At 48.8% G+C, this 15,247-nt stretch overlaps 1 protein-coding gene across 1 annotated transcript in view; it reads left to right on the top strand.

Moving 5' to 3' along the window:
* The first annotated feature begins 556 nt into the window (after positions 1–556).
* Positions 557–15,247, top strand: part of PPP1R16A (protein phosphatase 1 regulatory subunit 16A) — a 44,964-nt gene continuing 30,273 nt past the window's right edge. The window contains exon 1 of the mRNA XM_026660041.2: positions 557–2,531. Coding sequence (XP_026515826.1) covers positions 2,282–2,531 — 250 coding nt within the window. The 5' untranslated portion in view covers positions 557–2,281. The remainder of the gene's footprint in view (positions 2,532–15,247) is intronic.

The raw sequence follows: 15,247 nt of genomic DNA, 5'->3' as shown, positions 1-15,247 counted from the left end.
CAGAACATTCTTCAAATAAAGTCTGAGACAATGAAATCATGTGCTTGGGGGATGGAGCGGCCGTGTCTCTGTGGCTCACCCTTTGGGGGGCAGACGCCTCTGTCATCGGCTAACTCAGTGCAACTCTGTTCCTAGAGGAAGCTTTTCTTTTCTTCCTCTTGGTGCTCTGAATGCCAGCCTACCCGAGCAGCACCCTGGATTGCAGGGGAGGCTGCGAGCTTCCAAGCCTTGGCAGGTCTGTCGGAATGCTGCTGGCAGGAAGGTGTGCTCTGGAGGGTTGGCCGGTGCAGGCAGCTTCAGGGAGGGAGAAAGACGCTTTCAATTGCTACTGGCAAAGCTCTGGGTAATTTGCTTAAACTTTGATTGTAGGTTAATCCTGGATTAACAGAGGGCAAAAACAGCATCGGGTGGGGGTGCAGAGAGGGGTCAGGGTCTTGTCGGGAGGGGCAGGCTCTCTCCCCTCAGCAATGCCCTAACCCCCCTCTGGTTTTTTTCCCCTTGTTCTTTTCTTTGCAGGACTCGTGAAGCTCCACTCGGCTGAGGAGAGCAGGAAGCTAAGCCCAGCTTTCAAATGTCTCTCTGACTGGCTGCAGGGAGGGAGGAGTTGCCAGCGAGTCCAGCAAGGCCGCCTGAGCACTTGCCCGAGCTGCCAGGATGCAATCCGAGGTTTAGAGATCCAGCTCCTGTGCCGCTCTCCTTTGTGTCCACCCCGGGGAGGGGAAGTGCAAACCGACCGCTTCCTCTTGGAGGGCTTTCCAGTGGCTCCAAGGGAAGCACGTTAACTTGCCGAGCACCAGGGGATGTGGAGTGGGATTGTCCCTCTGACAATGAGGATCCATGTTCTCAGAGTTCACCGAGCACCTGGAAGAACGTAAGTGGCAAAGACTGGAGACCACATGGAAAAAACGAATGCAGAAGGGATTTCTCCCTGCAACGGCTGTGACAGGATTGTACAGTGCTGTGGATACGGTGACACAGAGGGGCGCGTGGATCTGCCTTTTCCTCCCATTTCTTCTGCTTGATATTTGATCTCGGTCCTTCGGGGGCTGCTGGTTTATGGTGGTAATGGGCACGAGCTATTCACTGGTGTTTCTCTCTTCCGTTGGGCAGCTTTGAATGATCTCTGTGGGGAGGACACAGCAGCCTTACACAGCTTTCTGGAATAACCTGTTGGTTCCTGGTACTGGGAGGAGCCCAGTTTAAAGGTTGCTGCTTGGAATGAGGACAGCTGCAGCTAAGTCGTCAGTCCATTTTCCCCTTGTTTGCCCCCCACAGCCCTTGCTTCATGAACACAGGAGGCAAAAGGGAGGACGTTATCCAGGTAATTAGCCTCCGAGCATGGACTTGGTGACAGACAAAATAACTTTGTAATAATTCCCACCGTGAGTGTGCCTGAGAATCCGTCCAGCCTTCCTCTGTACTACGAATTGCTGGGGTGTAAAGGCTTAGGTGGGGTGGCACCCCACTGACTTAATACAGGACTGAGCAGTAGTGCTGCTCTGGGGGAGAGACACAGATTTCCTGACTTAACCTCCTAAGCCTTCTGTCTGCTCCCAAAGAGCAGTGTGGACACAGAACTGATTGGGCTAGCTCAGACCTGTGAGGTGGCTGTCTGGATGGCTATATCTCCGGGGCTGTTAATTTAATTGTCTACCTTTACCTTTGAAACCACGCAGGCAGAGCCGAGAGAGTGTTGGATGGGTATCTTTGGGCCTCCTATGAAACCGGGTGTAGGTGGAAAGAGGCTGCAAAGATTCTAAGCCCAATGAACGAAGCTTCTGTTGCTGCTGCTCTTCGTCCCTGCGTGGCCGTTTGCTGGGCTGAGGGGCTAGGAGCGGGAGCCTCTCTCACCAATGGTACAGTGCACGTTACTTGTTAGCTGGTTTGCATGGTGAGTGTTTTTCTGGAAAGATTGCTGACTCCCAACTCATGGGAAAGACTCTGGGTGTTTGAGGCTTGGGAAGACCATCAAACCACTCGGAGAAACCCAGAGAAGAGAGGTGGTTATGGAGCAGAACCCTCTATCTCCAGAGGGGGTGGCAGAGCCCCAGAAAGCAACCAGGATCCAGGTATAAGACAAGTTTGCACCATTCATGTTCTCTGAGGCTGTGGCCTGGCGACAGACCGTTTGAAGTGGTGCAGGTGATGCCCTCTGGAGGCAGGGATCCTCACGCCTCTCTTCTATACACGCCTGGGCTTTCTTCCCAGCGCCTTGGGGCTCCTGTGTCTGGAATCGAGACCTCGACGAGGAGCAGTCTGTATTCCCTTCCCTGCAGCAGCCATGGCGGAGCACCTGGAGCTGCTGGCGGAGATGCCAGCAGTGGCCAGGATGAGCACCCAGGAGCGGCTGAAGCATGCACAGAAGCGCCGGACGCAGCAGCTGAAGAAATGGGCACAGTTTGAAAAGGAGGCTCACGGCAAGAAGGCCAGAGCAGAAAAGAGGAAGAAAACCAGCAGCAAGGAGAAGCGAGTGCTGTTTCCGGAGAGCATCAAGCTGCTGGAGGCAGCATCTCGCAATGATGTGGAGGAAGGTAGGAAGGGCCAGGTCCTCCCAGACTGAGTGTGAGAGATGGGGGTGGGGGCATAGGCACTATGTGTGAGGGGTGCAGGATGCTGGCGGGGGATTGTGGGTGCCCCCATAAGACTTGGGAGGCTTAATTTTTAAAAATATCTTCAAGCAGAAATTGTTGTTCAGAAATGACGGGACCAGCCGCAATGGAATCTGAAGGCCTCTGGGGTTGGACTCCGTAGGTCGTGTGTGGTAAGCAGCTGCGTCACTGCCTCTGCTCAGACCTAGGGGCTGTAAAGATCAACTCGCTCCTAAGCAAGAAGGTCCCATTGTGGGGTGATCTTTTGATGTGGGCTTCTTTCCACTGGAGGAAGAGCCGAGTGATTTTATCGAAGGGTGAAGACTATTTACGTAGCGTAGGGCCCTGACGAGTTCGGGCTCTGGTAGTGGGTCACCTTCTCTTCTTGCAGGGGAATCCCATTTCCCCATTCCATAGAGGATGTAGATAATGCTGCCCATCCCTGTATGCTTATTGTCTTTGATAACATGACCGGCTCTGGGCAGGGCTCCCACGATTGGCTGTGGGGCCACATTCACCCTTCCCCCCTTTGTGGGATAGGGTAATTCTTTGTGGGGGGAAGGGAGGCAAACAACCCAGGATGTGCAAACCTCTTGCCCCTCTGGAAAGGTGGCATTTGGACACCATCAGACTTTATTTATATAACACAAACGATAAAGAAAAGACGGGGCGCGTGCTGAGAGGCGATGGTTCTGTGACAGCAGTCTGCTTTCAGTGTACCTACAGAACACGTTGTTGTGTTTACACTAATCCCTTGTTTGAAATCACTGCTGCCTGGGCACTGTCCTATGACTCACTGCGTGCCCTCGGCTGCCATTGAGCTCAGTGAGAGCAGAGGGGCCTGTGAGGAATGGGTCTGGGTGCCTTTGGCCTGTCTGAATGGCATCGGGGGAAAAGTGGCTACACCAGAAAGCACTCGATGTCACAGGTCCCTCTCACCCCTCCAGCATTTCTAGCTCTTCTGGGTTCACCTCAGGCTCCCTTAACATTTTGTTTTAAAATGGTGGCAAATCCAGAACAACGAAACACCTGCACAGCTACTCCAGTGCCAGCTCTGGCTAGCAGGAGGCGCTAGAAAGGAATGGCAGAGGAGTACCGTCTCCATTCTTAACAGGAGTCACTGTACCAAATGCGTAGCTGCCTGACGTTACTTCTGAGGGGGCTGCACTTTGTTGCCCCAAATTCTTGCCCCAAGTTGTTGGTCCCCTGAGGCTCCCTTTTCTCATACGGTGTACCGCAGCCTGCAAACCAGAGCTGAGATCCTTGGTGGGCGTCAGTCGGTGGTGCACAGCCTCCAAGGGAAAAGTCGGGTCCAGAGGAGAGCTGGCTTTTTTCCTGGTACTGTGAAGAATGCCTGTCACAGGCCACAAGGTGAAATTTGCCTGTGATTTTTTTCGACATCCAATTTATAGCCTTGATGCACTAAAGGAGAGACGTGACTGGGAGAAGTTGGCAAAGGGCGGGGGGGACGGGGAAGAGGTCATAGGTCTCTTCAGTCTCTAACTTCTCTGATTTATTAAGTCATATCTACTCCACCCCCTTCTGCAGAAGCAGGATTTTCCCTCTAGTATCTCTTCCATATACAGAATGGTGCAAAGGGCACAAGTAGCTACAGAGTTTGACCTAGCAAGGAGGTTTGGTGCCAGGAAGCAGCTGGATTTAATGAGGCAAAGCTCATCTCTCTCTCTTGCAGTTGGGTGATCATGGCTAAAGGGCAGGTAGTGTTGCAAGTCTTACCAATATTTAACATGGGCCTGGTGAGAGAGAAGCCCAGCAGGTTGAGGGTTTAGAAAGAGAAAATGGGTCAAGGAGGTGTTTTCAGCTGCTGCCACAGACACATCAGAATTCTATTCTGTAAATCACATACTTGGATTTGCCTTTTTTTAAACTAATTTCTGTAGAATCCCACAGTTCTTGTTAATTTTAGTTTCCTGAGAACTTTTTGACTAGAGTTCTAACAAAATCTTGATGGATCTCGTGGTTAACGGAGCCATTAAATAACGGGCAGCTGCTTGAGCTCTATACAGTATTGAGCGTCTATTCAGCATTAGCGAAAGGACATGAGAAGATGACTAGCAAACCTTTGCAAACTACAATGATTACATTGCTTTTTTGTTCTCTGCTGGACATTAAGCTGAAGATGAGCGAACGGTGTTAAAAGGAGAATTGACTTAACAGTGACCTATAATTAACTACAGTATGTCTTTTATCATCCCCAGGGAATACAAAAATGTACAAACTGCTTGCCTAATGGAAGGATTACTAGACACCTGTAGCCTGAGGATTAATCCTGGGTGCAATTTGCACTAGTCACAGGTGACAGGTCCTTTCCCTTAGTGGCTATGTAAATTATTCAGCTGTACAGATGAGATTAGTGAATCACATGACTAGAAACATACAGCCTTCATTTAGCAACAACTGTGAAAGGAGTGTCCCAACCCATCATGTCCTGAGGCAATGCCCTGCTAAGAAGCCTGTCACCCCAGCTGCTGAGAACGATGAAGGGAGCAGTTCCTGGGACCCTCCTCTGTGTCTTGTATCAGCCTCTGGCTAGCAGGCTTCTATTCATTAGAAGCATTCCCCTTGCCCGTTTCTGGCTTTTGAAAGGGTGAAGGAGCTTACCCTTCCCCCCCCTTCCCCTCGTGGCTGGAGATGGTTTGCTGGATATTGCCTCTTCGCTACCTCCCATATTCCTCTCCCAGCCTCCTTTATTTCTGGGATTGGCAGAAGGGTCCTCCTCAGCTCCTGCTTTTACTGCTGTTCATTGGTTACTCAAGCAACAGCAGAGTGAATGTGCTGTGAGTCTTGTCACTTTCACTGCTGCCCACAGGATTCCGTCTCATGTTAATGTCTTAATTCTCTCTGTGCTTGGGAAAGATCTGAGCAGCACCAGAGGCCCTGGAGCTGTTTGCAGACTCAGAAAGACAACACTGTGTCAGGTCAAATTTGGGAGGTTCCCTTCACAACTACAAGGGCTAGAAACATGGAATGGATGGTTTAGCCACCTCACCGTGCTTGTCAGGAACTCTTTTCTATTTGCTATTGACAAGTGGACAAATGGATTCCCTCTTAACACTCTTACTCTCCATTTGGATTAAGCAATTTACAACCACATATTTTTTCCCTCCTCTCCCAGCACAGTTTCCAAGTGAAAGAGGGGATGCACTGTCTGGCTCTACCCCTCCCTCTGGCCTGACTAGATAATGACACAGTATGGTCCTCAGATGAAAAGGCAGACTGGCTAAAAATAGAAATGATGTTAACCAGCTGAATCTCTTCAGGACTCGGTTACAGGCTCTAGTGAAGGAACAGAAAAGGGGCTTTGTGGCTTTTTGCATAAACTTCACATGGAGGAAAACTGCTGGCTCAGCCGGCCTGGAGGCTGACGCTCTCTGTCCATATAATAGGTGTAGCTTCCCTACATCGCCCTGCCAGCTGGAGGGATGACCTCTAGTGGCTTGGTCTCTGTGTAGAGTTGCCAACCATCCAGAGTTGTCTTGGAGTCCCCAGGAATTAAAGATTAATCTTAAATTAAAGATTATGTCATGTGATGAAACCTCCAGGAATATGTCCAACCAAAATTGGCAACCCTATCTCTGTGGCCTGCTCAGACCTTCGCCTCTCTGCCCCCGGGACTGGACTCAGATCCACCAAGTCATTTTACACAGGCCACTAAATTGCCATCCGACAGGGCAACAGCTCTTGCCCATTACTGACCTGAGCCCTGTTTGAGAGGAAAGGCTCCGTATGCCCTCCTCAGTCTGCGGTTGCTGCAGGATAGTGTTTGGTAATTGTTCCTCTGCCCCTAAGAGCCCTCTCTGGAGGTTATCTTAAGGGCCTATTTAATCCCCTCCTGTTCAACAGATATATCAGGCCATTGGGAAAGTAGGGAGGGGTGTAGTCAATATGCTGGCATCTAGCTCTGTTTCATCACCACTGACCTGGCCCAGTATCTATATGAGTTGGAACTTTGCTGAAGCTCAGTCCAGATTATGTTGGTGCCCCTGTTTGACGGAGTGTGAGACCATCATTTTGTTGGTCTGATGTTCAGAATTTTGCAATCTGGGAGTGAAGTCCTGGCTTTGCTGAAGTCAGTGACAAAATTCCCATTATCAGTGAGGCCAGGGTGTCAGCCAAGATGGTGTGAGGTCCTATGTTACTCTTAGGCCTTTTCTACGCTACAGGGAAAATTCGGTCTCAGGCCTGGGCTACACTAGCGAGGGGTTCAAGCTAAGATATGCAACTTATTTGCGTAGCTGAAGTCGAAGTATCTTAGTTCGACTTACCTGGCCGTCCTCATGGCGGCAAGTCCACTGCCGCGGCTCCCCTGTCGACTCCGCTTACTCCTCCTGCCGAGGTGGAGTACAGGCATCGATTCAGGGATCGATTTATCGTGTCTAGACGAGACGCGATAAATCGATCCCCAATGCATCGAACACTACCCACCGATCCGGCGGGTAGTATAGACGTACCCTAAGCTATGCAATTTGAGTTACGTGAATAGCATAACTCAAATCGATGTAGCTTAGATCTACTTACTGCGGGGTCCACACTACGCGATGTCGATGGGAGACACTCTCCGGTCGACTCCTCTCCATCCGGTGGAGTACAGGAGTCGACGGGAGAGCGATCTGCAGTCGATTTAGCAGGTCTTCACTAGACCCGCTAAATCGATTGCCGATGCATCGATCGCTGTGCAAACTTTCCATCTCTGCTTCGCTACGAGCGTGCACCTTGTCCTTTCTAATATGGCCTTTGCTTCAGTTATCCAAGCACTTGTCACCTCGATTAGATTGCTGTAATGGCATTGCATGATGTTGTTGAGAAACTGAAACTATTGTAGAATGTGGTGCTTTGCTTATTATACTGTCCCCTGGGCTCAGTCCCAGGTGCCGGTAAGCCTCGGAGTGGAGATCAAAGTGCTGCGTTAAGCTGTGAACGCCCTAAGTGGTTTGGGAGGCAGTGACCTGAACGGCAATCTCTCTCCCTGCATGATATAACCAGTTTAGGTGGGAGGGGACTGCTGGCAAGATGTTCCCCAGAAGGGACTTGACTCTGGAACTGGCTCCTGCATGGGACCCGTATAGCCTGGGTTTGTGAACAATCTATAAAGCTCATTTGCTCTTACGGGCATTTGAGGAGGCTGTTGGAGTGATGGGCAAGATGTGTAGGGTCTGATCTGGTGATTATTTGTTTAGCATGCACAATATGCTCAGTGCTGTGCAAGTTCCCAAAATAGCCAGTCCTTGCCTCTGGGAGCCCCATGTGAGAGACTCAAAGGATGGGGCCTACTGGGAAATCCAGAGAGGGATGATTTAGTAATCACAGCTTATTTAAAAAAAAATTATAATCTCACTTTTTGTGGACCCTGAGGAAGCATGTTTTTGGGAAGGACTGGAATGAAGGTATCTCTCAGAGCAGCCTAGCCTGGTGACTGTGTGTGTTGTTACAGCCTTGGTGGCTGTTAATACTCCCAGTAATTTCTTATGTTGTCCTGGATATAAAGTCCTTTAAACCCAAGTGGGGTTTATACTTGGGACAGAGAGGAGATGGGAAATAAGTGGTGACGAACAGAAGGGGGAGTGAAGAGCTGAGGGAGATTGGGCACAGGGCACCCAAGCAGAAGAGTCTAGTGGCAGATTTTGTGGACTGAGCTGGGTCCTTCACTTCCTGTGCTGGCAAGGCCTGTTAAAACACTCTGCCCCTATGGGAAGGATACGTACCTCTTATGACCTGTCTAGGACTTCCTCTGTCTCTGACAGAACAGCAACAGTAGCTAAATCCATCCATCCATCCGCTCTGAGGGAGGGGACTCGCTTGTGGGACCTGGATAGGGTAAAAGGAGAAAATAGGGAAGACCTTGGAAGCGCATCAACCTTCTTTCTTTGTCACCCTAAAATGTGGAAAGAGTGAGATCAAAAGGGGAGCTAGAAACGTAGGTCCAGGGATCAGGTGGAGAAGAGGCGGAAACAAAAGGGTCTGAAGGAAGAAATTCGAAACACAACCTGAAGCTGATTTGTGGAAGAGAGGGGGAGAATGCTAGAGACAGACGTGTGCTGCCTTACTGCGTATTTGTATGGGTTTCTAATGGCCGAAGGCCCTCTCTGCACGCTTGCTTTAGAATGCGCTTGGAAGCAGTTCTAGACAGCTGAGCTGCGACTACTGCTGCTAGTCAGAACTACGCACACAAAATACTTACAGCTTGTGCACAAGTTTGTGTAATTGTAACTTCATCCTGCCTCCTTGCTAGCTTGTTTCACCCACCAGTTGCGTTTTGTCTCTAGATTGTCAACTTTTGGGGCCGGGACCCAGGCTACCTAATACAACTAATAAATAGGAAATAGGAGATGTGGTCATCGCTAACCATGGTATATATTCACACTTCACAAGTGTTCATACTTATTTAGTAGTCACGGTAGCTCTGTGCAGGGCCCTGTGTAATCTGCAATTCCATAGTCACTGAATTTGTTGTGGAATTCACCCTTGTGCAGTAGAACTGTGCTCCAGACTCTGACGAGTCATTTAAAAAAAATTGTCCACTCCTGAGGGTTATGGAAAAAATAGGACCCAAGTGTTAACTTGACGTAGTGTCATCTGCCTGTGGCTGCAGAGTCTGGAACAATAACTCTGAGAGGTGTCACCTGCCCTGTCTACCTCATCCAGGGCCCTAGCGACTCCACAACTCCATGGCTATGTAACTTGGCACTTTGAGAGCATCTGGCTTAGATTTTAAGTTCTTGAAAGTCAGTGAGACCTGGTCATCTCCACTTAAAAGTTTTGCTTGCTCGCATAGCTAGGTAGGTTAGCCCTAGTGTAGAAGTATTTATCCCATTGAAAAAGCCCTTTCCCCAGTATACCTTATTTTGCTTGGGGAACTGGTATAAGCTATGCTGGCAAAAGAACTCTTTCTGGTATAAGCTGTGTCTCTGCTGTAGGAGGATTTGCCAGTATAGCTAGGCCAGCAAACCCTTTCTAATGTAGACATGGTCGGAAAGTTTGGCACCCAACTCCCTCTGGCCTTCTTGCGAACTCCAGTCTAAATCTTTCATGGCATCATAATGGTCCCTCTTCCATCTGTTGAGTGACGTCCGATCCTTTCTGTACAGGTAATGACCTCTTCAAAATAGCATAGAAACTAAAGCTATATATGTAGAAAACTAAAACAATATTTAAAACAAAAGTGCAGTAACAGTATTGGAGCATACTGTACATATTCTTGCACTGTAAATATTTAAGAATATATACAGTATAAAATAAATGTGCCCTGTATCTGGCATTTTTGTGTCCATCCATATGGTCCGTTCAGTACCAATTTTGGAAATGAAAGAATCTAAAATAGGTTGTGATCCGAATCGAAGAATCTAATGGGTGACAGTAATTCCATAATCCAGTTCAACATGATCCTCCCTGGTTTTTCATGCCATGCTGTCAGATCAGATTTGTCCCCCAAGTTTAGGTTTTGGTAAAAATGAGCTTTTACAAAAGCCGAGACTAGTAGCCATGCTACCACGATCCCTTTAATTAAAAAACTGCAAAAAACACCAAGGCAAAGGCTCTTGTCAAACGTATCCCTGCTGCATTTGCAACCCAAACATTACATCCGTGTCCTAGGGCATGCAAACCCTGAAAGGGAAACTGGCTAGTAAAATTTCATTGTTCAAAATGGGTGACATGCTGGAAGTAAACAAGCAGCATAAAGAGGCATCATGGGCCAGTGTATAAGGCACTAGATTGGAACTCAGGAAACCTGCGTTCCGTTGTCGTGACTGACTTGCTGTGCCGTCTGGGGGAAGTCACTTTGACTTTTTCCTCCCCCTCCTATCCTTTTCTGTCTTGCCTATTTAGCTTGTAAGTTCTTTGGGGTGGGGACTGTCACTTATTACTAAGTTATTACACTTATTACGGAATCCGTGACTTCCAGTGACCTCCGTGACTTCAGCCTGCGGTGATTGGGAGCTGCAGGGTCCCCCACTGCCCGCTGGGGCCAGGAGCTGTGGGGGCTGCCAGAGGCAGCGGTGGAACCCCTGAAGTTCACAGCTGCCACGAGTGGTGGGGGCCCTGGTGCTGTGGGTGGCGGGGGAACCCCGCAGCTCCCATGGGTGGCGGGGGTTACCCCCACAGGCGGCAGGGGCCTGTGGAGCTGCGGGCAGCGGGGGAACCCCAAGCTCCCGGCCTCCGCGGGCAGCGGGGAGCCCCTGAGCTCACGGCCCCCGTGGGCGGCGGGGGATTCCCTGGAACTGCAGGCGGCTGGGTTTCCCTGTAGCCTCTAGCTGCTGCAGGTGGTGGCGGCCCCGCAGCTCCCAGCCGCTGCTCAGCTGTCCTGCTGCTGGTGGTGTGGGGATCCGCTGATCCCCATTTTGTCACAGATATTTTTAGTAAAAGTCATGGATGGGTCACGGCTAGTGAATTTTTCTTTATTGCCCGTGACCCGTCCATGACTTTTACTAAACATATTCATGACAAAATCGTAGCCGTTATTATTCCGTATCTGCACAGTGCATAGAACCGTGGGGCCCTGATTTTGGTTGGGTCTGCTGGCGCTGCTCTAGTACCAATGATGGTCAAAATAAAATGAGAATTGATAATTGTTTGCCTCAATGATCTCTGGTTGGTAACACAAGGGAGACTCATTTATTTTTAAATATGATTTTTAACCTGATAATACCATTCACTTTAATATACTTCCTAGACATGATTCAGTTGATCTCACAACCCTTTTGTCTATGCCTTATGTCTCTACGTCTTCTCTTCCCTCACTCCTTCTGCTCATCTAGCACCAACTTCCTCAACACGTTTGGGCCACTGGTGGCGCAAAGACCTTCTTCTCTGCAGCTCTTGCTTTCTGGAAAAGACCCCCCCTCCCGGCGCATTTCTCTGCTTTGTTCACTCTGTTTTAAGCTCTCCTGTTTTTAAAAATATTTTAACTTTGCACAAAAGCTCCATCTAACTCTATCTAAAAAACTCTAAGAAAAAAATATCAAATATGAAACTTGCATGAAATATGCATACTAACTGAAGTTAACTGTAAAATCCGTGTTTGGTGGTGATGAGATGTGGGGTTACAGCAAAACTCTTCTAGTCAATCAGCCTGTTTTGCAGCATATTTAAAATGAAGGCTCGGGCCAGTTCCAGTAATCCTTGTTGCTATTTCATGGAAGCAGCTATTGTATTGACACTTCCCAGCAGGAGCTCCAATCAGGTGATACAGATTAGGACAGGGAGAATGCAGAGGCCATTAGGGTACACATGGTCCATGGCCCTTATTTTTTGTAGAAGTGAAGAAATGTTTAATCTCCTTTAAACTTTTTATTTTGCTAAACAGTTCTGTAAAATATACCCAGTGCAAAATCCTGATTAGAGCGAGGCAATTTCCCACCGTGGTTTCTCCTAAAGATCACAAGTTATTCAGGTTCAGACTTCCTGCCTTTGGGGGCCAGGAAACCCACAGCCATAGATCCGGGATGGAAGGGGGGAGCAGCTGTGGGAGGCTGAGGGTGCTGCCATTGGTGATGTCACAAGCAGCCATGTGTGTGGCTCCTTAGCCAGGATGGAGCCAGCTGTAAGCAGGAATTGGACGTAAGCCTCAGGAGCACAGAGTACCAACCAAAGCACTGGGAACAAAAGATAAGATCATATTACTTTATAATAGTAACTTAATTTATTACTGGGTATAAATTTATAATAGAAACAAAGTGTGCGCATTATTCTGCAGCCAGCCATACACCTGCTGCTAGCCCTCTGTCCTGAGCGGCTGTGCAGGAAACGAAGGCTGGGTTCTTGAGCGCATCGGCTCAGCAATGGTTGGGGTGGGGTGGGGGAGTGCTGTGTGTGGGTGTGCCACGCCAGTTGACAGTGGACACACTGAACTGCATCAGGGCTAAGCAGTGCTAGTCACGCTGTAATATTTAACCTTGAAATGGTGCAGATCTCCAGGATAGGGAGTCAGCAGAATTCTCTTGCCTTCATTACAGAAATGGAGGTGAAGTGCCTCAAAATTCCCAAGGGCTGGAACCAATCTCTTAAGATTGAAGACCAGCTTTAAAAAAAGAAAAGTACTTTGCATTTATATAGATCCTAAAGTACTACAAACGCTAATACAAGGATTACTTCGGCCAGCACTGAAATGCAGCCATCTCCGTGTGGACCAAATGCCACTGCTTAACAGCACACAGGACCACTACACTACAGACTAGAACATGGAAGAATAATTTATCCAACAGAAACAACGGAAGATCTGCCAAAGGCGGGTAATTAGCCTTGTGCTTCTTTAAAAAAAATCTTCAATTTTTAAACCCAGAAATATCAACTCTGCTCCCCTGGTTTTATGGAGGACTTGTTGGCCTCCAGGGATGCACACGGTGAGCTCGCACACCTTGCTTGAAGACATGGGAATGTTGAACCCCTGGCAAAAGCTTCCTTCCTCCCAAGTGCTGTTGACTCATCATGGTGTTGTAAACAGTCTGACCAAAAGTCCTTTCCCCCTCCCCCGTTCACATTTCCCTCTCCTGCTCCTTTGAGCGCATCACTTCAGTAATTCTCCAACTACTGTACCAGGTTCTTCTCCATTCCCAGCCCCTCCCTCCTTGTGGCCTCTTCCGGGGAAGAAACCTACCCGTGCTGCTTTGTCCGTCATAAAAAGGGCACAAGCCCCATTTTTTTTTCTCATTTAAGTTGTGGAATTTGGCCAGGACACCAGGGACAGCACAACTTACATATTCTATGACGAGGGCCCTGGGCTCTTTAACCGCAAGCATTGGGCCCTGCGTATGTCTCTTCTAGCATACAGTGCCCCCTAGCGCTAGGCTGAGCGAGGGGAGGGGGGAGTGCTATCTACTGAATTACCAGAGTCCTTTCCTCTTGAAGATCTCCTGTACATGTGCTGACTTGGCCTGACCCTGCATATCTTGTGCGGTGTAATAAGATTACAGCCTTAGACAGTACTGTGGCTGCAGATATCAATACTGTATGTACTGGCTTATTTCAGACAGGACTTTTGTTGGGTTCTTCGTTTCCTTTCCCCCCAACTCACTTGGTCTCCTTTTTATAAATCCCCAATTTCCACCAGATCTGACCTGCTGTCTCCCTGACACCGCAAAGCCCTTAACGTATTTCAGCCTGAAAGAATAGCTCCGCGGGAGGCCACTCTGAAATCAGTATTTACCGGTTCCCCTCAGCACGCAAACACTGGGAATGGGTGTTTACTGTTTTCACAGGCAGGATTCTTTGCTTCTTTTCTCTTGGTTCCTTTTGTTGCGTTGTGTAAGTTTTTGGCAGGCGTTAGCTTCCTCCTTGATACAATGATCGCTGAATGTCGGCCCTTTCTGTTCTGAGGAGTGCTGCAGGTTCCACCCTCAGTGGTTGATACTGAAGTATGACAGACCTGTACCTCATGGCATGGCCACTCCCTCAGGCCCTCCCTGGGGTAGCTTCACAAAGGAGACTTGTTCTCTTTTAGGGAACGGGAGATCTCATTCTCGTGGGATTCCTCTCCCAACCCCCCCCCCCCGGCAGCCAAGGCTCAGCTCTCACCAGACTGTGTCCCAAGATAGATTAGTGCTGTGACACTCCTACCTGTCCTTAAAGAAATTCTCCCCCACAGCCTCTGGAGGGACAGGGCAGTTAGCTCTGCATTGAGCCAGCACTTCTGGGTTCTTTTCAGCTTTGCTGTTGACATGCTGCATGGCTTTAGGCAAGTCGCTTTTAACGTCTGTGCCAGATGTTTCCACCCTTAATGGCAGATCGACAGCCATGGAGACCAGATTTCCCTATACCAGTGGTCGCAGCAGGGCAAACCTCTTCCACATTGGCAATACAGTGTGCCTTCTCCCTGACATGGAGGAGTCACCTTGGGGCTGAGAGGGGAGTTCACTCACTAGCATATTCATTCTTGTCGCTTGGAGGCTTCCATCTAGGGAGCCAATAATGCTACTGAAACCCCCCATTCCTCCCTTGTATGGAATTAAGTGGGTTCTGTAATAGAGGAAAGCCAGCCAGGGAAATAGGTTATCCAAGTCAGTGCAGTTCTGCCTGGGCCCTCCCTGCCAGCCCTTCCCATTCAGAAAGAGAGGGGAGGGATTGGAAATGGAGGTGTCCTCAGGAAACGTCTCCCTGTATCCTTAAAAAGAACAGGAGTACTTGTGGCACCTTAGAGACTAACAAATTTATTAGAGCATAAGCTTTCGTGGGCTACAACCCACTTCTTCTGATGCATATAGAGTGAAACATATATTGAGGAGATATATATACACACATACAGAGAGCATGATGGAATTCGCATGCCTGGTAAAGGAACCATTCTTTTTTCTTGCAGTGGAGTATCAATCAGAGAGCTGTAAGTGGAAATAAACCTTATACACCGCTACCTTGATATAACGCAACCCGATATCACACGAATTCAGATATAACGCGGTAAAGCGGTGCTCCGGGCGGGCGGGGCTGCGCACTCCGGTGGATCAGAGCAAGTTCAATATAACGCGGTGTCACCTATAACGCGGTCAGATTTTTTGGCTCCCGAGGACAGCGTTCTATCGAGGTAGAGGTGTATAATAGGAATCAATAATGAGGATAGCACCGAGGTCAGGTTAAAGAATGACATCTGTAGTGCCTGGCTATGTGGTGACACACAAGTGCCATATCAGGATTAGTTAATATTTATCTAC

The sequence above is a fragment of the Terrapene carolina genome, unplaced genomic scaffold (genome assembly GCF_002925995.2).
Source record: "Terrapene carolina triunguis isolate 2854851 unplaced genomic scaffold, T_m_triunguis-2.0 Scaffold58, whole genome shotgun sequence".
NCBI lineage: Eukaryota > Metazoa > Chordata > Testudines > Emydidae > Terrapene > Terrapene triunguis.
Note: the sequence above shows the minus strand (reverse complement) of the source record. Positions and strands in the feature narration are given on the sequence as shown.